Source organism: Vulpes vulpes, chromosome 12 (genome assembly GCF_048418805.1).
Source record: "Vulpes vulpes isolate BD-2025 chromosome 12, VulVul3, whole genome shotgun sequence".
In the NCBI taxonomy this organism is placed as follows: Eukaryota; Metazoa; Chordata; class Mammalia; order Carnivora; family Canidae; genus Vulpes; species Vulpes vulpes.
In genome coordinates this window covers 111,833,885-111,858,738 of record NC_132791.1, presented here as the reverse complement: position 1 = coordinate 111,858,738, position 24,854 = coordinate 111,833,885, and the positions used below count along the sequence as shown (strand labels likewise).

At 37.6% G+C, this 24,854-nt stretch overlaps 3 protein-coding genes and 1 pseudogene across 3 annotated transcripts; 1 reads left to right on the top strand and 3 right to left on the bottom strand.

The window, feature by feature from the left end:
- Positions 1-1,269: 1,269 nt before the first annotated feature.
- On the bottom strand, positions 1,270-1,369 carry LOC112920402 (U6 spliceosomal RNA; annotated as a pseudogene).
- A 451-nt stretch (positions 1,370-1,820) lies between these two features.
- OR6M1 (olfactory receptor family 6 subfamily M member 1) lies at positions 1,821-2,762 on the bottom strand. The gene has a single exon (XM_025998860.1). The coding sequence runs from the start codon at positions 2,760-2,762 to the stop codon at positions 1,821-1,823; it is 942 nt and encodes a 313-aa protein (XP_025854645.1).
- A 10,777-nt stretch (positions 2,763-13,539) lies between these two features.
- LOC112920151 (olfactory receptor 6M1-like) lies at positions 13,540-14,723 on the top strand. The gene has a single exon (XM_025998802.2). It carries the CDS (start codon positions 13,540-13,542, stop codon positions 14,485-14,487), a length of 948 nt encoding a protein of 315 aa, XP_025854587.2. The 3' UTR covers positions 14,488-14,723.
- Positions 14,724-23,296: 8,573 nt separating this feature from the next.
- On the bottom strand, positions 23,297-24,244 carry LOC112920149 (olfactory receptor 6M1-like). Its single transcript, XM_025998801.2, has one exon. The coding sequence runs from the start codon at positions 24,242-24,244 to the stop codon at positions 23,297-23,299; it is 948 nt and encodes a 315-aa protein (XP_025854586.2).
- Positions 24,245-24,854: the final 610 nt, after the last annotated feature.

The following is a 24,854-nucleotide window of genomic DNA, read 5'->3' as shown; positions in this document are numbered from 1 at the left end:
GCACCTTCAGGTTGTTTTTTTGTTTTTGTTTTTGTTTTATTTTATTTTTTTAATGGATGCTTAGCTCTATACTTAGCTGAAGTCTTGAGGATATCCTTCTGCCTATCTCCAGAGTTTTCTTTCTGTGTATGTCTCTCATCCCTGCTCCTCTTCTCTACAAAGACAAGTCACCCACCTTCCCAAACTCTGATCTCTGCTCAATTCAGAGACCCTGCCAGCCTCTGGTTGAATGCTCCAGCCCCACGCTGCCGTCTAGAAACTGCATTTAGGCTGCACCCCAGGGCGGTTGTAGGCTCACTTCAATTCCCTCTTGCAACAATCACGATCCTCCACTGCTTGTTATTCAATGTCTGAGGATAGTCGTGGCCTTAGGCCGAGGCAACAGGAGAGCATGAATGACTACTATGATGGGTTACCCAAATGACCAAAGGTGAGGACATCAAGAACATGAAGGAAAGGATAGTTATTGATGGAAGTTTGTATTACATACTAATAAATAGGAATGTGATGGATGGGGATCTAGGTCACTTGCTCTATTCTTCACACATTATTAAAAATTATACTTTTTCTTTGGCCATTTTTCTACCCAAAGTTAGGTGCTAAGCCTCTTCTTAAGGTTCATTTTGGGCCATCCATCACAAAGGACTGTGACAATTTTCACCTGGTTGCTATAGGTTCCACTTCTGAATTCATCCATTCATATTTATTAGTATGTAATACAAACTTCCGCCAATAACTATCCTTTCCTTCATGTTCTTGATGTCCTCACCTTTGGTCATTTGGGTAACCCATCATAATAGTCATTTATGCTCTCCTGTTGCCTCAGCCTAAGGCCACGACTATACTCCTCCAATTAGTATTGGAAAAAAGCAAACACATCTCCTCTTAGAAAATATTTTCTAACACACATTTCCTTTATATTATCATACTGCTTATAATCTCAGCTAACCTGCTTGAAAATATTGATTTTATTTATATTGTTTCTTTATATATTCAGATTATTGTACCTACTTCATTTTGGCTTTTACCCCCCCAAATTTTGTTAAATATTTTACCAAAGTCATTTGTGACCTGCCTTTCTTATGTTCCTTTTCTCAGCAAATATCTCCACCTTTCACTCAGGTTTGCTTTTTTTTTTTTTTTTTTTTTAGTACCTTTAAAAAAAAATTGAAGTGTAATTGACACACGAATTAGTTTCAGGTACATATCATAGGGACTCTATATTTTTATACATTATGAAATGACAAGTCTAATTACCATCTGCCACCAAATGATATGGAATGTTTCATGAATTTGCATGTTATCCTTCTGCAGGGCCATGCTAATCTTTGCATTGTTCTAATTTTAGTGGTATGTGTAGGTGAAAACTGAAACTCTTGAAATTTTCAAGAGTGCCTAATCCAAGAGCTTAAATGTTCTAACTTTACTTGTCTTCCTACAAGTAGTGATGTTTTATTATCTATTATTTCATTTAGAGATGGAGACATTAAAGCTTAGATAAGTTGTGACATGGTCAAAGTCATCTGGAAAATACACTGATTTAGCTGAGATTAGATTTGGGAAACTCTAGATCCTATTTAGGTAATGTTTCATGGTTTAAAGCCTTGAATATACGAGTTGATGGCTTAGATTTTTTTTTTTTTTATGGCTTAGATTTTTTTTTTTTTTCTAGATGTAAGCAGAATTTCCTTCAATTTGGTACAGTCATTGCTCATCCTGTTGACAGTCTCAGGTTTCTGGAAAGTCAACATGGTACTATATTGATGCAGAATGAATGTATTGAAGATAAGAAATGTTGTGTGATATACTAAACACGAATGTCAAGTTTTCCTTAGTATCAAGGACATGATTCTGTTCATTGTCTCTCTCAACACTTCTTTCACCTTTTCATTTCTTAAGCTATAAATAAAAGGGTTCAGAAGAGGGGTCACCACTGTAATGAGGACAGCAGCTACCTTGTCAAAATCCAGGGAATAGTTCTGACTGGGTCTCACATACACAAAGATGTTGCTCCCATAAGCAATGGACACAACCGTAATGTGAGAAGCGCAGGTAGAAAAAGCTTTCTGGCGGCCTTGGGCTGAGGGAATGCGCAGGATGGTAGAGATGATGTAGGTGTAGGACCCAGCTGTGAATGCTAGGGAGCTCAGGATGACGAGGGCAGATAGAAGGAAGTTTATCTGCTCAATGAGGTAAGTGTCTACACAGGCCACTTGCAGAAGAGGGGCAATGTCACAGAAAAAATGATTAATTTCTTTCCTACAATAAGGCAGCCTTGTCACTACAATGGTTGGTACCAACACGGAGAGGAAGGCTCCCACCCAGCAGCCCAGAACCAGCAGGAGGCAGGCCCTGCTGTTCATGATGGTGGTGTAGCGCAGGGGGTTACAGATGGCCACGTAGCGGTCAAAGGACATCACCGCCAAGAGGATAAACTCCACTGTCCCCAGAAAGAAGTAGAAATACGTTTGAGTGATGCAGCCAGCAAAGGATATGGTTTTCTTCTCTCCAAGGAGGCAGGCTAGCAACTTTGGGGTAATGACCGTGGTATATAAAATATCTAGACAGGACAAATTACTGAGGAAAATGTACATTGGAGTTTGCAGGCGATTATCAGTCCATATTAGGAAGATAATGATAATGTTTCCTGTTGCTGTTAGTGTGTAAGTCAGCAAAAGAACCACAAAGAGGAAGATTCGAAGCTCTAAGAGAACAGGGAAGGCAATTAGGGTAAATTCGGTCACTGTGCTCCAATTCCCCATGGCTATGGCTACGAGGTGGGCAGCGTCTCCCTTAAGAAGCAAGAAAAGGAAAATCAGCTCAGGACGAAATTTTACAAATATCTGTTGGAAATGTGTTGTGGAGAGTGTCTTCCACTGGGAGACGGGTCAACCCTCTATTGGAAAGTCATTATTGGGCATCCTTGGGAAAATCAAAATACCATTTCGACACAACTTTTCCCATAAAACAAAGGGAGAAGAGTGAATTAAAAATTTTTTGAAGCTTTCTTCCAGTAATACAGTTATATTCATTCTCATTAAATGAAATTTCTCTTCTCTTCAGTGCAGCCAGCTTCATTTTCCTGGTTAAAAATGTGGTATGAAAATAAATAAATACATAAATTAATTAATTAAAAAAATGTGGTATGGAAGACCTGACTCACACTTTATTTTTTAAAGATTTCATTTATTTATTCATGAGAGACACAGAGAGAGGCAAAGACATAGGCAGAGGGAGCCTGATGCAGGACTCGATCCCAGGACCCCGGGATCATGACCTGAGCTGAAGGCAGATGCCCAACCACTGAGCCACCCAAGCGCCCTCGACCCACACTTTAACTAGAACTATTTTTCTGAAGTTTACAGTCACTGAGAGAGAAATCTTAAAATACTTTCCAGCCCTTTCTAGAACAAATTTTCTTCCCTTGGGCACTTGACATTGGTGAGCTGCCACGAGTAAGAGATAAAGGTTAATTTCTTTTTTCTGATATTTGGTGATCTCCAGAGTCCATTTTGAGTCTTTTCCTTGCATATATAGATCTATGGAAACAGACCAGAAATATCTGAAAGGAACAATGATTCATGGTTCCTGCTCATCACTTTAGGTGACACATCAAAAGGGCATGGTGCTGCTTATCTTATCTTTAGGTTATGCCCTGTGTCCAAAACCTATCTTCTACAAATTCTGTGAAGTATGTAAGCTATACATCATATATCTGGTTGATTATTATTTTTTATTGAAGGATGATTAACATACAGTGTTTCAAGTATACAACATATTCATTCAATAATCCTATGCATTACTTCATTTCAGCATAAGTGTAGTTACCATGTGTCACCACCATACGTTATTGCATTATTATTGATTATATTCCATATGCTATACTTTTCATCCCTGTAACATATTTATTTTATAACTGGAAATTTGACCCTTTTTTTTTAATTTGACCCTCTTAATCACATTCCTCCATCACCTCCTCTCTGACAATCACCAGCTTGTTCTCTGTATTTACAAGTCTGTTGTTCATTTGTTTTGTTTTTTAGATTCCACATGTAAGTGAAATCATATGGTATTTTTCTTTGTCTCCCTTATGTCTGGCTGATTATTTAAGGGGACGTGATATAATTGTGATAAAATCAGAGAGGTACAGATTATACACAAGAGGGTAAAATAGAGGTAATTTAGCTCACTCCATTTACTTGATTAGTTGAAATCATAAAACTATGCATCAAGATAATCTAGTTATTCTTTATCCTGGTATCTGAGAAATGTTCTTTGGCACAGATATCCCCATTTCAGGTTAAAAGCATCCAGGCTTTAACCTCAATGCTCTTTTTTGGTCTAGATTTTACTTAGCTCATCCTTAACAAATAGAGTTTATACCTCTCAATTTCCATTTCCCATCTCCCTCTCTACCCTTTTTCCAACATAAAAATTTTGCCTTCCTATTTCATTTTTTGTTTCCCACTACAAAAAAAAAAAACTTCACATTTTTCAGTGCAAAAAAATAGAATATGCAAATATAAAAAAGAAAATTTTAATCTGTAAGCAAATCTGTTAGAGATACAGGGACAACATTTTGGCGAATGTATTTCCAGGCTGTTTCAAAATTAAATTACATACATATGTGTATCTAAAATAAATGATGCTGACATACTATTTTGTAACTGACTTTTCCAATTTTTCTTTTTTCGTATATAATAATCCATATCAACTACTAAAACTCTGCACACTCATTTTTTTTAAATCGGCTTTTTTTTTTTTTTTCAGTACAGTTGATATAAAGAGAACTGCACATGAGGGACCTGGTTGGCTCTGTGGGGGAAGAGCGTGACTCGATCTTGGGGTCATGAGTTCAAGTCCCATGTTGTGTGTAGATGTCATTTAAAAATAAAATCTTAAAAACAATAAAGAGGGACATCTGGGTGGCTCAACAGTTCAGTGTCTGCCTTTGGCTCAGGGTGTGATCCTGGGGTCCTGGGATCGAGTCCCACATTGGGCTCCCTGTGAGGAGCCTGCTTCTCCCTCTGCTTATGTCTCTGCCTCTGCCTCTCTGTCTCTCTGTGTCTCTCATGAATAAATAAAATCTTAAAAAAAATACAACAAAGAACTGTCCATATTTAATACTCATAATTTGATGAATTTTATGTGATTTATGTGCAAGAACGTTTACTCAGTCATTATCTATACAGGAAGGAAATGTCGATCATCTAAATTACCAATGCTAATCAACTGGCTAAATATCTCACGGTAGCATGATTGTGTAAAGGAAACTCTGGGAGGTGTTGAGTGTGTGTGTTGCTTAATTGTGGTGATGATATTATGAAGATGTGTATGTGTTCAAACTCATCAAATTATGCCAGCCAGGGACAGCCTGGACTTCAGTATTCTTATCTGAAAAATCAGAATGTTGGACTACACATTCACAAGATCCATTCAATGTCTTAAAGTCCTGCTGCCAGTTAGTTTTCAATTCCCTTTCCGACTTTGAAGATTCTAATCTATGCTCTAGTAAACAAGCTCTCAAATGATCCTATAAATTACTGCACATAAGTGGCTAATCATGAATATCTATACCAGTATAATAGTGTGTGAAATCTTATATGAACTTTCTCTCTGAGGCACTGCGTGTCTGTTTTTTTGTGTGTGTCATCTTGTTATTTCCATGAGGTTGTTCAACAGACAAATGATAGTTCACACTTTCAGATTAATGTGTTAGATAAATACAACATTCAAGATAAGCTACTGTGAAGTTTAAATTAAATCAAACGCATGACAATATTAACAGATTCTTGTTAAAAAAATATGGCTTCGTTCGGAAAGGATTGAGATAAATTTAAAGGAGGTGAATAATTAGGGCAAACTGTTTCTTGAATAAATAGCAATAAATTATGGAAAGTTTAATTTGGAACTGAGGAATATTTTTAGTGCACTCTTAACATGAATCCCCCAGATTTGCATCTGATCCCACTAAGAATATGACAGATTAGCGAGACTATACATGAGAAGATACATTTAACAAGAGTAATGTATTAGTAAATAAAACATAGATGAAAAAGTTTACTTACATTTCACCAATTGTATAGATGATGTAAGATTCTCCAAGCATGTTTTGTACATGTAGACATAGTAAGAGGCTCCAATTGTGATATTATGTGTGCATGAATTTACTCTAAATATTGTACTTTGGCATTTTTCTTTTGCCACTTCTATTTTTATGTCTAGTTCATAGAAATATCTCTTAAAGATAAAATAAAATTTACTGGGTCACTGAACCACCCAACCCCAATATGTGTCCTTGTGATTAGCATCCTCCCCATCATTTACATTCAGCCATGGCTTGGATGATTTAGTGTGGGGGAAATCTCTATCTTGCTTTAGCACTGGCTGAATAAAAAGCTCTTATGTTGAATAGAAAAATCTTTCTTTGTAAATTCCAAATACACGCTCATGCTCTGACTTTTCGAACCAAATACTGACCTTTTTTCAAAATGGCAGCCCTTAAATACCTCCATGATCTAGAAATCCCCTTTGCTCCCTAACTTCCCAGTGAGTTTCACACAGAAATGAATCTAGAGTCTGGTTTTGCAGGCAGAGAATGTGGTGGCCAAATATTAAGAGGCTTGAAAAACTTGCAGGCATTAATCAGCTGGATTAGAGTAGATCATCCCTGACTCTATTTGAAAGAATTATCCCAGAAAATCATTGATTCTCTATTCACAGGTATTTTTCCCCTTTCAAGAAGGCTAGTTTTGAGTCTTTGGTTAATTCTCAATCATTAGAATTATTTAGAAGCCAGGTTGTTTTGGGTATAGAACCTCATACAGTAACTCAGAATTGGCTGATGCAGAATCCTTCTTACATCATTCTTGCCAAGTGACAGCCCAGTGACGGGGACTTAATATAGTTTTTGATGTCTTGTTCCAACTTCACGGTTCCTAGAATATTAAATTTTCCGCTGGAGAGCTTACTAAATGGCCTCGAATACTCTAAATCAGCAGATTAAAAGTGACTTGAACATTTTTTAAAAAGTTATCCTGTTCTTTTTCTCTATAAAGCTTCCTTTCTTATGTAAATTTTCTCTTCTTTTGTAAGTGGATGAACTATGTTTTTTCCTGAGCTTATTTGCCTTAGAGACTTAGAAGAAAATAGCTCCTGGGGATACAGGTCAAAGAAAGTTAATTAATATTGTTACAAAAGAATGTTGGTTTTTTTTTTTTTTTTTAGAATGTTGGTTTTGAACTACCTAATCACAATTATGAAGTTTTAGAAGGTGCCAAATAAATCTGCTAGGGGTTCCTGGGGGATTTGCTTGGTATTTTGCCTTATTTAAAGGTAAAAATAATACTTAAAAAACTTTTCATCCTTTTTTTAAGTCATTGATCCAATAGAAAATGCTCTCCAACAATAAATATTCTCAAATTTCAGATGCCATCAACTACCTCTGTCTCCATCAGCATAGCATGTTTTTAAAAAAATATATTACCTTTAAAAAAAACTTTTATTTAGATTCCTGTTAGTTAATATAAAAATGATAATAGTTTCAGGTGTACAATATAGTGATTTAACACTTCCACACAACACCTGTTGCTCATCACGACAAATGTGCTCCTGAATTCCCATCACTTATTTTACCGATCCCTCACACACCTCCCCTCTGGGAACCATCAGTTTGTTCTCTACAGCTGAGTCTGTTTCTTGGTTTGCATTTCTCTCTTTTTTTTCACTTTGCTCAATTGTTTTGTTTCTTAAATTCCACATATGAAATCATATGGTACTTGTGTTTCTCTGACTGATTTTGCTTAGCATTATATGCTCTAGCTCCATCCATGTTGTTGTAAATGGCAAGATTTAATTATTTTTTATGGCTGAATAATATTCCATTATATATAAATGTATGTGTGTGTCTGTATATATGCATATATATATGCTACATCTTTATTCATCAATTGACACTTGAACTGTTTCATTTTTTGACTATTGTAGATAATGCTGCAATGAACATGTCTGACAAATATATTAAGTTTTCACTCATATATGGAATAGAGGATAATGGGAAGATGCTAGGCAAAGGCACCAAGTTATAAGTTATAAGATGAATAAGCTCTGGGTATCTTATGTCCAGCACAGTGACTACAGTTAATAGTGCTGAATTGTGTGCTTGAAATTTGCTAACCAGTAGACAGTTTAAACATGCTCACCAAAACAAAAACAAAAACAAAAAAAATGGTAACTATATGAGGTGAAGGATGTGTCAATTAATTGATTGTGGTAATCATTTCCCAACATATATATTTATGTCAAATCTTTATGATGTATGTTTTAAATATGTGTAATTTCATTTGTCACAGTTATACATCAAATAAGCTTAAAAAATAAAAAAATATAATGCATTAGGTTATTCCATCAACATGCACTAGACTGGCTAAAATTAAAAAGACTGACAATGCCAAGCATTATTAAGGATGTGGGACTGTGAGAGTCTGATATATTGCCAATACAAATGAAAATGATACAATGACTCTGGAGAGCATCTTGATAGTTTCTTATAATTAGACATATTCTTATCATAAAACATAGTAATCCCACTTCTCAGAATGTATCTAAGAGAAGTGAAAACAAATATTCATGTAAAAACATGAACTTAGGGTGCCTGGGTGGCTCGGTGGTTGAGTGTCTGCCTTTGGCTCAGTTTGTGATCCTGGAGTCCTGGGATCCAGACCTATTCTGGGCTCCTTGCAGGGAGCCTGCTTCTCCCTCTGCCTATGTCTTTGCCCCTCTCTCTCTGGGTCTCTCATGAAAAATAAATAAAATCTTAAAAAAATTAAAAGCATGAACTGTTCTTAGAGGCTTTATTCGTAATGGCCAATACTGAAAACAACTCAAGTATCCATCATCTGATGAATAAACCAACTGTGATACATCTTCACAATCTATGTTATAGATAATCCTTCATAAACAAAGGAAGAAATAACTGATACCTGAAACACCTGGGATTAATCTCAAGGTACCTGTTTAAGTGAAAGAAAACAAACACAAAAGACTACATGCAGTAAGACTGCATTTATATAAAATTTTAGAAAATTCAAATTATCCTGACAAACACCTCAGTAGTTATCAGGGCTTGAGATGGGGAGAGGAGAGCATTTTCTGCAACAGAGCACAGTTCCTAAGATGATGGAAATATTATAAACCATCACAGCGGTGCTGGGGGCTACCTGAATGGATCCATGTGTTGAACCTCAACCGACTGTATACTTAAATTGTGTATTATGTGTACATTGTACATTAATGAAATGGATTTAAAATGGGTACAGAGACATATAAATCTATGTAAATAATCTCTTTTTGGAAAACAGCTTAAAGCTTATTTTAATACATTATGATCATTTCAGAAAAAAACATGTTTTAAGTTTTCTGAGTTTCTAGTTCTCTGAGGTTTCAAAGCAGATAAGTTTCTCTTTGTTTATTTTTAAAATAGATTTTATTTATTTATTCATGAGAGACAGAGACAGAGAGAGAGAGGCAGAGACATAGGCAGAGGGAGAAATAGGCTCCCTGCGGAGAAACTGATGTGGGACTTGATTCCAGGACTCAGGGATCATGCCTTGAGCCCAAAGCAAACACTCAACCACTGAGCCACCCAGGTGTCCCTCTAAATTTCTTTTTAAATAAATAAAATAAACAATGAAGAGAGTGTCCCAGGAGACCCTAACTTTATAACTATGATTAGTTACTTTCAATCTAATATTCTGTGATTGCAATAATAATAATAATTAACCTTTTCTTATGCCATAGTCCCAGGTGCCATTATAAACCAAATCTCTGAAGGGGAACACAAAAATCTCATTAAATTTCAGAGTTCACCCCATTGTAATCACCTTAATATAGGCAGGGTAGTGTTATTATCTGAAGAGAGTAAATAAAGGCAGTTATATGTAAAATCAAGTCACAGTATACCTGATAAATGAACAGGGGTGACCTGGGTAAATAAAATTCTCACCAAGGGTGAGAGTTTAGAGAGATGTTTCAGGGAATGCAAAAATGAAATCTTCTGACAATCAGGATGGATCCACAGAAGAAATGGAAATTCACTGAATAGATAGGAAGTGACATTCCCACAACTAAGAAAAGAAAAAACCCAGCTGAGATTTGGGAAGTCCAGGCCACTTTTGGCAAAGATCCAAAATAGAAGTCAGAGGATCTGCTCTAGATTCAGGTGTGTGACTACTGCATTTACCACCAAACCCCCCCTTTCTATCCCTTTTGACAAGAATGTGCTTCAGAATCCATAGGACTTGAAACTCTGAGGAATATCCTCAGGTTGACATACACTGGACGTGTCACATGAAAGATGACAAGGTAATATAACACTAGGACTCATTCCTAGTGTAAATAGAGACTTAGCTTTTCCTGTGGAAATACAAAAAGAATGGAGAAAAATCCACAGAGGTAATGAAGAAGGACAATTTCTCATTCAGAGGAAGAAGGATGGAGCACTGAAGCCAAAACTGAACAACCATTCGGTGTGGTTTTGATTAGCTACTCATGGGGAACGGTCTCAGATGAGGACTGAGATTTACACACAATTCAAGGCTGAAGCATCACCGAATTGAAAGAATAACAGAGGGAATGCAGCAGGAAAAACAGCCAGCGTTCCAGTTTCCTCGCATACTCAAATAGAGAAAATACCAACTGTGCCACAATCAGTATGATGTGAGTATACTTTATTATGCAATTACCCATATTTATATGTTAAACAGTCCAAGTCTCTCTAAATTTGTTTACATGTATAGTTTATGAATTAAAGTGTAATTATGGCTGTCCCTGAAATGACAGTGATGGCAGCTGTCAAGTATGATAGCTTTACTGTAAGTATGTAAATGAAAGTCCTTAATGTACTTTGGTTGCAATTAAATTTTGTCACGTTTTACTGACAGCGGCAAAGATCCCAAATTATCTCTTATCCCCACCCCCACCACATCGTAGTCCTTTTCTGTTCCTCCTTCCCCATCCCAATGCTCTTAACAAACATGTACCGAACACTAAGTATACATACATCACGGTATATAGAGGCCCTAGCTGAGGACCTCAATCTGCCACTGTCATTATCTCCATTTTACAAAGCAGATGGTTAAGACAGGATGCTTAGGAGTCTCATTAAAGATCCAAAGCTATAAGTGGCCAAAGGAGAAAAAAAACATAGGTTCTCTGATTCCAAATCTGCTATGATTTTTCCATTAGTCTACATTTTTCTGACTGAATCTGGAATCTTGAAATGTGCCATTTAATGCCACTTTTCAAAGATCCACAAATGGTAACAAAGAATAATCTTCCCCCAAAATGAAAGCCTTAACTTGGCAAGGTTACAGGTAAATTCTTAGACACAGATTGTCATAATCCAGAACCTTTCCCCCTGGACAGGATGGGCTCTAGAGAGGTCATCTGGAGAAGACCAACACAAAGCCAGCTTGCTCTCCAGGATCATGAAGTTAAGAGACTCTCCAAAGACAACAATGTTGCATCTCTAGTTCTTCTCAGAGTTTATTTGGCCCAAATACAGCAGAATAGAAAGCTCTCGATGCCATTTTTCCCGTTCATATGTGACCCAATGACAACCATGGCAAACGTAACTGTATTTGTCTTCAACTATCTTGGAATCTTGCTGAAAAATGGCACAATGTTTCTGCAGATCCCGTCTTGTCTAACTTTTACAACACCAGGAGGGAATCAAGCTCCTATCAGGACAATCAGAAACTAAATACCCAAGAAGAAAAATGGAGGACTTTAGGGAAGTTGGGAAACAATTGGCTAGACAAATGGAAGCAACACTGGAATAGATGACAGGCAGCTGCATGAGAATCCACATTCGTCCTCTTTAACACCTGCTAGTCTCTAGTGTGGTCAGTAAGGAAGGTGGGAGAGGGGAAAATGAAAGGGAATTTCAAAGCATTTCCACTTGTCCACACATCATGCTCTATTCTATTTTTATGTTATATGTCAGTAACATTAACACGCGTCCACCCAGACTTGGTCATGCCTTTTTCTGCTGTAGTAATTAGTCTGGAAGTTTATTACCTGGGTATAGGATAGTGGGAGGAGGGGTGAATATCATAATATTTATGATGGAAGCATACCTACTGGTACCAAGGCCCTATTTCAATAGATCACCCTTTTGAGGTCCTTCGATAACTTAAAAGCAGTTTATTTTTGGAATTAATGAATCATGAATACAAAAAAAAAAAAAAAAAAAAGAGCAACTACGGGGACCAGAAAAAGTCACAGCAAACTTTTCAAATGGAAATCCATTCAGAGAAGATTTTTTTTTAAGTCTTTAGGGCAAAAAAGGCTGCTATGAATTACTTTTCTTAGAGAGCATGAGGAAAATGTCCTACTTTCAAGAGGAACCTCGTGGGCTCCAAACCTGTAGGGATCCTAGCTCTTGTTCATAAATTAGTCATTTTAACATAAAACTAAAAGATTAGTCACAAAATAAAATACCAAAGGACAGAACTTCAATTGAATTAAACAGGCATGTAGTAGATATTCACCAAAGTTGAGCAGTGTTCCACGAGAAGCATTTCAAACACCATCCATCTGCATCCAATTTCTTGGACTACTATTTACAATAAATGTCCAAATTGCTGAAAGAATATAAGGCAAAGTGCCCTATTTTAGAGAATCTGTAGGAATTCCCAATCAGGGAATGGGAGGGAAAAGATTTGTTATTCTTCTGGATGCTGCCATACACACAACATTGCAAGGAAGAAAGATTATTTTCCGAAAAGATGTTTTTCAAATGTGTGAAATAGGTTATGTAGATTATGAACCATACATCATACACCTACTTGCTCCATAACAGAGTAGACATCAAAAACTCTTTACCAGTATAAGCAATAAGAATAACCTATGCAGCCTCATGAGAAACCGATTATTAGTACATCCAAACAATGTGGGTACAGCCATATATCACATTGAGACTCACACAATCCCAATAATAAAAGTGAGGGGAGACAAATGCAGGTCAGATTCCCTTTCTTTGGACTTTCTTGGTTTCTATTCTTTTATGTGGACTATACCTGAAGGGTCAGAATAACTCGGGGGTGGGGGGAAGGAACTCAACTTTTATTAACATTCCCTTGCACCATTTTGCAAACTAACTGGCTGGATTCTCTCTTCTCATGCACAGAACTTAGCTGGGAAAATAGTAGATCAAGAAGAAAGAAAGAAGAGAAGAAGCACTGGCTCAAAGACAAAAACCATTGTAAAGACCAGAGTTTAATGGGACCGTGGAGGTAATTTCATTCAATCAAAAATTTTTAAAATGAGAATACTGAGGTTAGAGGAAGTCACATAATCTATCCAAGGTCTTATGTATAGGAGAGTGAGTAGCGCATGAAGTCACTCTTGACTCTTCATCCAAAGCTTTTACTACCTCATCTTTAGCACTGACATCAAGAGTTGAAAACTTACTGAACCTCATTTTCATCTCTATAATTTTTTTTTCAGAGACGTGCTGCCCAGTAGCTATTGCATGTGATGGATGTGCAAAATCAGTCCAGAGTGACTGAATTTACGCTGACTGCCTTCCCTGTTATCCGGAAGCTTCAGATCTCCCTCTTTGTGGTCCTCCTGTTTACTTACATGCTAACTCTAACAGGAAATACTGTCATCATTTCCTTAATATGGGCTGATAATCGCCTCCAAACCCCAATGTACTTCTTTCTCAGTAATTTGTCATTTTTGGACATTCTATACACTACCTCAGTTACCCCAAAGTTGTTAGCTTGTCTCCTAGAGGACAAGAAAACCATATCTTATGCTGGCTGCATCACCCAAGTATACTTCTTTTTTTTCCTGGGGACAGTGGAGTTTATCCTCCTGGCAGTGATGTCCTTTGACCGCTACGTGGCCATCTGTAACCCTCTGCGCTACACCGTTATCATGAACAGCAGGGTCTGTCTCCTGCTGGTTCTGGGCTGCTGGATAGGGGCCTTCTTTTCTGTGCTGTGCCCAATTATTGTGGTCTCCAGACTGCCTTACTGTTATAGGGAAATTGGTCATTTCTTCTGTGACATTGCCCCTTTGCTGCAGGTGGCCTGCATAGACACTCATTTCATTGAGATGATAAACTTCCTCTTGTCCTCCTTTGTCCTCCTGACCTCACTGGTATTCACCATCGTGTCCTACACCTACATCATCTCTACCATCCTGCGCATCCCCTCAGCCCAAGGACGTCAGAAGGCCTTTTCCACCTGTGCTTCTCACATCACGGTTGTGTCCATTTCCTATGGGAGCAACATCTTCATGTACGTGAGGCCCAGCCAGAGCCATTCACTAGAGTTTGACAAAGTGACAGCTGTCATGACCATAATGGTGACCCCTCTTCTGAACCCCTTCATTTATAGTCTAAGGAATGAAAAGGTAAAGGAAGTTTTGAGAGAAGCAATCCTCAAAATTATGTCCTTATGGCACAAGAGAACTTGAAAGTTTTTTTTCCTAAAATGGCTATTTTCAACCCTGGACTCCATGTGGATAACAGCATGCTTGAAGACCATAAAATTTGTGGGAAGATATAAAAAGGCTTCATGCCGCATTAGATATAAAGTATTTTAGTCAAGATCCAGAGGAAGCAATTCAAGCATAGAGAAAATAATACATTTTAAATCTATGAATGGACCATATCACACACAGAATATCATGAATTAATTTAAAATACTTAAGTAAAGACACAGAACATGCATTTTAAGCCTGGATATACTACTTTTTTATCATATGACATTTACACTATCTGAACTTTTGTTTTCTCATTGGCAAAGTAGGAAATATTTTACACTTTTCCTTTCTCTTTTTCTTATTATAGGCTTAATCTAAATGGTCTAAGAAATCCAGCCACAGATAATTTTAAGTTAATGCTTCTTCTAGGTATTATGATGATGCAACATGATTGGCTTCATTCTAGAAAACTAAATACCACAAAAAATACTCTATTACTACTACTACTACTACTAATAATAATAACAAAACAAGGAAGAGCAGTAACATATCCAATGTTTGTTTTTATTTACGTCGTTGTTAGATAAAGATGAATATAGTCATATTTTAAATAAATGCTTATATTCTTTCTTAGTTTACCAAATTTACACATTGTTTATGAAATGAAATGTTATGAAAGTTGAGTGTTAAGTTCTTTGGTCATTTTTCTTCCTCCTATATCTCCTGTACAGAGATATCATAATTTGGATTGAACAACCTGACTTTTTACACAATTGTGCTATATTAATACTGTTCACTGTTAATACAAGAAGGATATTTTAAGCACTTCTTTTTCTTTGGAAGATACTTTTTCTCGGAGACAAACCATAAGAAACTCTTAATCATAGGAAACAAATATAGGGATGGTTGGAGGGGAGGCGGGGCAGGGGGGATGAGGTAACAGGGTGATGGACATTAAGAAGGGCATATGATGTAATAATGAGCACTGGGTATTATATAAGCCTGATGAATCACTGACTTCAACCTCTGAAACCAATAATACATTATATATTAATTCATTGAATTTAAATAAAAATTTTTTAAAAAGAAAGATACTTTTTTCTTAATATTAGTTCCATTATTTATTTCAAGGATTTTATTTTCTTAGAGCAATGTTAAGAGGAAGATGCAAAGATTCCCCATATGCCCATTGCCCCTCTACGTGCACGGCCTCCTCCATTACCAACATCCCTCACCAAAGTGGTACATTCGTTATCACTGACGAAGCCACACTGTCACATCACACAAAGCCCACAGCTTACTTTAGGGCTCACTCTTGGTGTTGTACATTCGGTGGTGTGGACAAATGTACAATAACATGTATCCATCATCACAGTATCATACAGAGCATTTCACTGCCCTAAAAATGCTTGGTGCCTTGCCTATTCATTTCCCTCTAGTCACATCACCACTGATCTATTTACAGACAGACTCCATAGAATTTCATAGGGTTGGAATCACAGAGAAGTAGTTTTTTCAAACTAATTATTTTGTTTGATACTATACATTTAAGTTTTCCTCCATGATTTTTTATGGGATGATAGCTCGTTTCTTTTTAGCTTTAACTAATATTTCATTGTCTGGATGTACCACAGTTGATTAACCATTCAGCTGTCTTCTGCTTCTATTAAGATGAAAAAATAGTTTGTGTTAATGTGGTAAATTACCATTCTTGATATTTTAATGTCAAACCATTTTTGCCTTCCTGGGAAACACCCACCTCTTTTATATATTTTGTTTGCCAGGATTTTTGTAAGGATTTTTTTCATCTAGATTCACCAGCGAGATTAGGCTGTGCTTTTCCTTTCTTATAAAATCTGGTATTGGAATCTAAATTAAAGTAGCCTTTAAAATTAATAACACGAAATTGTACATTTAAAAAATTCTCTTGGTGAGTTATAAGATTGAAATGATCTAGTCTCTGATATTTGGTAAATTTGCTTGTAAATTTGTCTGAGCTTGTGTTTTCCTTATGTGGGGGATATAAGAAAATTATTTATTGAGGCTTAATTTATATAAAAAGGCACAATGATTTTAAAGTTAATTTAAAAGTTTTGATGATAGTATAGGACCGTAAACTACCATTTCAAACAAGATATAGAACATTTTTATTATTCCAGAAAGATACCCCATGTCCTTCCCAGTCATTACATACCTCCTATTTCTTGCAGTGATTTTATTTTTTTAATCTTTTTTTTTTTTTTTGAGATTTTACTTATTTATTCGTGAGAGACAGAGAAAGAGAGAGGCAGACACAGGCAGAGGGAGAAGCAGGCTTCCCACAGGAAGCCGATGCAGGACTCGATCCCAGGACCCCAGATAACGCCCTGAGCAGAAGGCAAACACGCAACCACTGAGCCACCCAGGCATCCCAAGATTTTCTGATTTCTATTAGCATAGGTTAGATTTGCCTGTTTGTGGACTTCACAAAATGTAATCACATAGTTCTTTTGCATTGGAGTTATTTCTTAACATTTTTCAAAATTCATCCAGGTTATTGTATCAGTGATTCCTTCCATTTTAATGTTGAATAATATCCCATTGTAAAAACATATTATATCTGCTTATCCAGCATCCTGTGAACAGACTTTTGGGTCATTTTAAGTTTTTGGATATTATGAATGAAATGGTTTTGTACATATAAGTACCGGTTTATGCTTTTGTTTCGTTTTTATTTTTTATTTTTTTGTTTCGTTTTTAAGTGAAAGAGAGAGATAGAGAGAGACATGAGCATGGGGAGGTGCAGAAAGAGTGAGAGAGAGAGAGAGAGACTCTCAGGTACACCCCCTGCTGAGCATGGAGATCCATGCAGGGCTCCATCTCAGGACCCTGAAATTATGATCTGAGCCAAAATAAAGAATCAGACATTCAACAGACTGAGCTACCCAGGCACCCCAAGTACTGTTTTTTTTTTCATTATCACTCTTGTGTCTGCTGCCTAAACAGGAGACATGTTTGCCTAAATCAGTAAAATGACACACTGCATTTTTTGCATCTTCTCCTAAAGTCAGATAACTCTGAATTCAGTTCTACATCAGGAGGATATATACATGTATTTCTGCACACGGAAGAGACTATTTAAGTACTAAAGTATTATAATAACTTGATACTTAATTTACTGATTGTATATACTTCTCTATTTGACATGTTATTTCAAGTTCTTTTACATTTACTGTGCAGTTATATGATGGTCAATTGTTTTCAAGATCTCTACTCAGAACACTAAAAACCTGGGATGCCTAGGTGGCTCTGTCGCCTAAGCATCTGCCTTCTGCTCAAGTTATAATGCCAAGGTCCTAGGATCAAGCCCCAGGTGCGGGTCCCTGCTCAGCCAGAATCCTGCTTCTCCCTCTCCCTCAGATCCTCCCCCTCTCTCCTCTCTTCTCCCTCTCCCTGCTCGTGCTCTCTCTCACGATTTCTCTCTCTAAATCTTTATTTTAAAAAAAATTAAAATAGGTTAAGAGTGAAAATATATTACTAAAAATTTTATAGCTAGAAAGAATTTATACATTATCATTTTCAACATTATCACCTTTTTTAAGGGGGAGGTTGCCTTACTTTCTGAAAAATGCTGAAGGTAAGAAAGCATATTAATGAATGAATCCTTAGCTTTAAACAATATACTTGGGGTGGGCCAGTAGTCCTAGATAATGAAAAAAAAATTGTTTTAATAAGATTTTAAAGTTCACAGAAGAACTACATGCCTCTGAAATGGACTACACATACAGACACAGCTACTTTTTAGTACATTTCAAAAATGAAGCAAGTAGTCATATGTAGTTGTACCACCTTGTTATTAATTTATCAAGTTAACATTTCTTAAGAGAAGCAGAGGGTGCCAGATAGTGAGCTATTGTTCAGCAGACCACAAGAGGAATTACAACAGAGTTTATTATTCACAGGTCCTGGCATGCCTTGGGGTGGGGGGCACCCTTGGAGAGACAGAGAGAAGCAGGTCCTAGGGCACATATTTTCATTAGAATCCATGGGTGGAGTGCGTTGGGGTTCCTAGGCCAAGACCAGATTGGTTAATCGCAACCAAAAGAGCAAATTTTGGTAAATCACACTGGGACCTTATTTAAGGGACCCAGGAAGGGGAAGATGCTCGTGGATGGGGGAAGATGGTTGAGCACAAAAGCTGTTGGGGAGGTCATGTCAGAAAGGTAACATTTGTTTGTGACTCTGCAGGACACTATCTAGGGCATGTGCTTGTGGGAGGAGCTAGTGTCAGTTTACAGTCACAGCAGGCTGCTTGGCCAAATGGGTGCCATGGAGTAGCTTAGCTAAACTCTTGACCACTGATAATAAATCCTTTGGTATATTTCACTGCAGCTTTTGAGAATTTGTGATGTAATTGAGACATCTGTTCATAGTTGTTGCTATTGAACACTTTCTTACAACTGAGTCAGGAGGAAGGAATATGTGAGAATTGGCTGGCAAGAGGAAGGATCAATGAATTCATTACATAAAACAGTGGCTCTCTGGTTGTCATGCCCTTTGTCCATAGTTGGAGGGATATAATTCATCTAGCAAGTGGATGTACTTTGAAATTTCTATAGGCTACTTTGGTCTGTTCCTCCTCTTCTTCCCATATTCCCATACTGAAAAAGAGTAGTTAAAACACTCTTCTTCCCATATTGAAAGAGAGTAGTTAAAACACCCAGTTATAGTTGAAAAGTAAGAGATTTCCCAGCTATCACCACATTTGGGACAAGTAACTCAACTAATTAGAATCAATGTAGAAACTGATATTATTACTCTGTATTATAACAATGTTGGTCATAAGGACAATAATCAACATCAAAGTAAACCAGTGTATTTATGTTGTTTTTCAGAGTTTATGAAGTCTTTTTAAATTTTCAGTGTCAAGCCTGACCCAATCTGGGACCAGGTATAGTTGGATACCAAAATTATGTCCAAATTATCTTATTCAGGGTACCTGGGTTGCTCAGTGGTTGAGCTCAGGTCATGATCCTGGGGTCCTGGAATGGAGTCCCACATCAGGTTCCCTGCATGGAGCCTGCTTCTCCCTCTGCCTATGTCTCTGCCTCCTTCTCTCTGTGTCTCTCATGAATAAATAAATAAAATCTTTGAAAAAAATTTCTCTTATTCATTTAGGATTTTCTTTTCTGTAGTAATCATACCAGATTGGAGCTTTGGAGTAACAGAGACACTCATGAAAAAACAGTAAAACAGCACAAAGGGACAATTATATTCATCTTTACCTAACAATAACATAAATAAAAACAATCATAGCTGATATAAAATATGTATTTCCCAGATATTTCATTGCTTTTCACTAGCCTCTTCATATTCTGAGATTTGTAAATTCTTCTAAGTGATGACAGCTAGAAAGAGTTTAGGATTGAGTATTGGCTTTAATAAATCATACCATGTTCAGTTCTTTATTTTGTCTTTTGTGGATCCTTACCACTGGCAACATAATGCTGAGAAGCAAAGCAGGGCAGCCCAGGTGGCTCAGCGGTTTAGCACCGCCTTCAGTCCAGGGTGTGATCCTGGAGACCAGGGATGAAGTCCCATGTCGGGCTCCCTGCATGGAGCCTGCTTCTCCCTCTGCCTGTGTCTCTGCCTCTCTCTCTCTCTCTCTCTCTCTCTCTCTCTGTCTCTCATGAGTAAATAAATGAAATCTTTAAAAAGAGAGAGAGAGAGAGAGAGAGAGAGAGAGAGAGAGAGAAGCAGAGCAATCCATGCCCTACTCCCCAGAATCTGTGAATATGTTACGTTATTTGGCAGAAGGGACATTGCAAACATAATTCAGGAAAAGGACCTTGAGTGGATTATACAATCCTGGGTATTAGGGTTGGCCCAATCCAATCAAATGAGTCCTTAAAAGTGGAGAACTTTGTCAGCCAAGTCAGAGAGGAGATGGAAGGAGGAGAAATTTGAAACTTGTGAGATACTTGCCCCGCTATTGTTGGCTTTGATAATGGAAGAAGGGGATCATGAGCCAAGAACTGAAGCACCTTCTATAAACTGGAAATGGCCCATGGTTGATAGCCAGCAAGAAAACAGGACCTTCAGGGAAGGGGATTCTGTTAACAACTCAAATGAGTAGGACGTGGATTTTCCCCTAGAGCACCTAGAAAGGAACGCAGCGTGCTGAATTTGGCCTGGCGAGACTTGTGACCTACATAATGGTCAGATGATACATTTGTGTTGTTTTAAGCTGCCAAATTTACTATGACAGCATTAGGAAACCAATATAGTTACTTCTCAAATCTTATTTAGTGTCTTATAAGGAGTAGAGAGCAGATCATTAGATGACTGCTTCATTGCTGGTGATATTGTCCTACTTTATCTCAAACTTTAAACATTTGCTCACTACAATATCTTCTGATGGACTATTTTCTTTTATGCTATTCTGAATCCATTCTTAAGAGCAGCACTTTCTCTACCTGCTGTCCTAAGATAGAGCCCATACCAATTGTTATGGTCTCTGCTTCATCCACATAAATAGAAGGTTAATGACCACCTTGGTTGGACTTTTTTTTTTATCTAAGAGATATCTAGTGTCTCTCTCAGTACTGTGCTTTCTCCATAGCAGCTGCCCAGTGGCTGAATAGAGGGCAATTTAACTCCTTGCCAACCTTACCTCCTACCAATGAGTGAATTAGGAGAAGACATCTCATTCTAACTGGATCAATCAAATTCTTCTTCCAGGAATTTGGATTTTGAATTCAGATCATTTTAAATATATAATCTAAATAAATTCTCTCTCTCTCTCTCTCTCTCTCTCTCTCTCTATATATATATATATATATATATATATATTTACTTATATTAGATATATATCTAAATAAATTCTCTCTATATATATACACACACACACATACATGCTAATATATATGAATACATATCTATGACTATATGCATGTATTTACAAATGATTGAAACATCATTATCTCCTGGGTGCACAGAGAAGTGGAATAAAATAGTTGGCAGAGAGGGAAACAGAAATCAGGTATGTATGGTTTGCTGCAGCTGCTGTAATAAATTACCATAAATTTGGGGTCTTAAAATGACACTAAGATACTCTGTCACAGTCTGGAAACCAGAAATCCAAAATAGTTCCACTGTGCCTAAACAGGTGTCAGTGGGCTGTGCCACAGGCTCTACATAAGAAAGGACCCATTTCCTTGCTCTTTCCAGCTTCTAGAAGTGCATTCCTTGGCTCATGGCCCCTTCCCCTATCTTCAGATCAGCAGCATAGCAATTTCAAATCTCTCTCTGCTTTCATTATCACATTACTGTCTCTTGTGTGGTCAAATCTCCCTCTGTTGTCTCTCACATGACACATGTGATTATAATTAGGACCCATCTAGATAATCCAGGGTAATCTCTCTTTCTCAAGATCTTTAATTTAATCACATCTGCAAAGTCCCCTTGCCATATGTACCTTATTTTTTATTTACATTCACAGGTTTTAAGGATTAGGACCTTGATATTTGAGGAGGGGCCATTATTTAGCTTACCGCAAGATATATGGAGAAAAATAGTAACACAGACATCATATGACCCCAGAGAGAGCAAGGGAAGAGGGAACTTGCCTTGGTTCCTCAAGATTTTCCAATTTCTGATTCTCATCCCTTAGCTGGTCTTCCTGTTCCTTATCTTCTGGGATTCCGTGTGGTGCTCTTGATTATTATTGTCATAAACACCTATTTTACTTAAGCTAGCTTGATTGATTTTTCTCCTAACCAAAGGAATTCTAGAATGCTTATTTTTTTCTGCCTACAATTGTCCCATTGGCTGGCTGCCACAGTTGATTAGTCTAGACTCTTGGTCAGTTATGGCCTCAAGATAATTGATTTTCCTTTCAAACGAATTGCCTTTCAAGTCTATTCTGACTATAACCTGGTCTGCCCTGATCTGCAGTTCTGCCAAAGTGTTAGGGCAGGCAGGGAATGCTCTAGTTTCAGAAAAAGTGCATAACTTCAGGGGTTAACTCTTCCTCTCTCAAGTTTCTTCCCATTTCATGTTTCCTGGTACAGTGAGGTGCTAAAGGAGACTGGAGTCTGCATTCTCTAAACTTGTGCCACCTTCTAGAGTGTAGTTTGGGGCAAGATGGTTAACCTCTGGGAACCTCAGTTTTCTCATCTGTAAAATGGAGATAATAATATCAGCTTCTCAAGGTGGTTAAGAAGATGAAGTGAGATATACACATGTACATATCTAAGTATACTGTACAAACTTGGGATATTCTTCTTCCTGGTTCCTCTAATTATCTGCAGTATTTAGCTGTTGGGAATGAAGGCAATCATCTCAAACATCTGAGATGAACTGGTTAGAAAACCACACTTTTAGTTACCTGTGTTTGTATTTCTTAGACCATCTTGGCTAAGTTTATAAAGAAAAAGTGCCAACTGCATTTCCCACTTTATCAATGAGAAAACTAATATTCAGGTAGGCCATGTGTCATGTGATAAAAAAACAATAGACCCAGGCTTAAATTTCAGGTTTTCTGACTTCAGTTAAGTAATTTTCATTAATTCATGATATTCTGTGTGTGAGATAATCCAAAAATAGGGTTTAAAATGTATTATTATCTCTATAATTGAATTGCCTCCTCTGAGGCTTGACTACAATACTTTGTATCTAATGTGGCATGAAGCCTTTTTATATCTTCCCACAAATCTTTGACTTTATGGTCATCAAGCATGCTGTTCTCCACATGGAGTCTGAGGGTTAAAAATAGTCATTATTAGCAAACAAACTTTCAAGTTCTCCTGTGCAATAAGGTTCAAGTTCTCTTGTGCCATAAGGACGTAATTTTGAGGATTGCTTCTCTCAAAACTTCCTTTACCTTTTCATTCCTTAGACTATAAATGAAGGGGTTCAGAAGAGGGGTCACCATTGTGGTGAGGACAGCTGTCACCTTGTCAAACTCCAGTGAATGGCTCTGGCTGGGCCTCACGTACATGAAGATGTTGCTCCCATAGGAAATGGACACAACCGTGATGTGAGAAGCACAGGTGGAAAAGGCCTTCTGACGTCCTTGGGCTGAGGGGATGCGCAGGATGGTAGAGATGATGTAGGTGTAGGACACGATGGTGAACACCAGTGAGGTCAGGAGGACAAAGGAGGACAAGAGGAAGTTTATCATCTCAATGAAATGAGTGTCTATGCAGGCCACCTGCAGTAAAGGGGCAATGTCACAGAAGAAATGACCAATTTCCCTATAACAGTAAGGCAGTCTGGAGACCACGATAGTTGGGCACAGCACTGAGAGGAAGGCTCCCACCCAGCAGCCCAGAACCAGCAGGAGACAGACCCTGCTGTTCATGATAACGGTGTAGCGCAGAGGGTTACAGATGGCCACGTAGCGGTCAAAGGACATCACTGCCAGGAGGATAAACTCCACTGTCCCCAGGAAAAAAAAGAAGTATGTTTGGGTGATGCAGCCAGCAAAAGATATGGTTTTCTTGTCCTCTAGGAGACAAGCTAACAGCTTTGGGGTAACTGAGGTAGTGTATAGAATGTCCAAAAATGACAAATTACTGAGAAAGAAGTACATTGGGGTTTGGAGGCGATTATCAGCCCATATTAAGGAAATGATGACAGTATTTCCTGTTAGAGTTAGCATGTAAGTAAACAGGAGGACCACAAAGAGGGAGATCTGAAGCTTCCGGATAACAGGGAAGGCAGTCAGCGTAAATTCAGTCACTCTGGACTGATTTTGCACATCCATCACATGCAATAGCTACTGAGCAGCAGGTCTCTGAAAAAAGAAATTATAGAGATGAAAATGAGTTTCAGTAAGTTTTCAACTCTCGATGTCAGTGCTAAAGATGAGGTAGTAAAAGCTTTGGATGAAGAGTCAAGAGTGACTTCATGCTGCTACTCACTCTCCTATACATAGGACCTTGGATAGATTACATGACTTCTTCTAACCTCAATATTCTCATTTTTAAAATTTTTGATTGAATGAAATTACCTCCACGGTCCCACTAAACTCTGCTCTTTGCAATGGTTTTTGTCTTTGAGCCAGTGCTTCTTCTCTTCTTTCTTTCTTCTCAATCTATTATTTTCCCAGCTAAGTTCTGTGCCTGAGAAGAGAGAATACTTAACTGAGAATCCAGCCAGTTGGTTGGCAAAATGGTGCAAGGGAATGTTAATAAAAGTTGAGTTCCTTTTCTCCGAGTTATTTCGACCCTTCAGATATCATCCACATAAAAGAGCAGAAACCTTGGGTGCTAAATGAAAAATATATATGTACAGCCAAGAATACTTTATCCAATAGATGTCATTCAAATTAGGAGAGATAAAAAGCTTCCAGAACAAGCAGAAACTAAAACAAT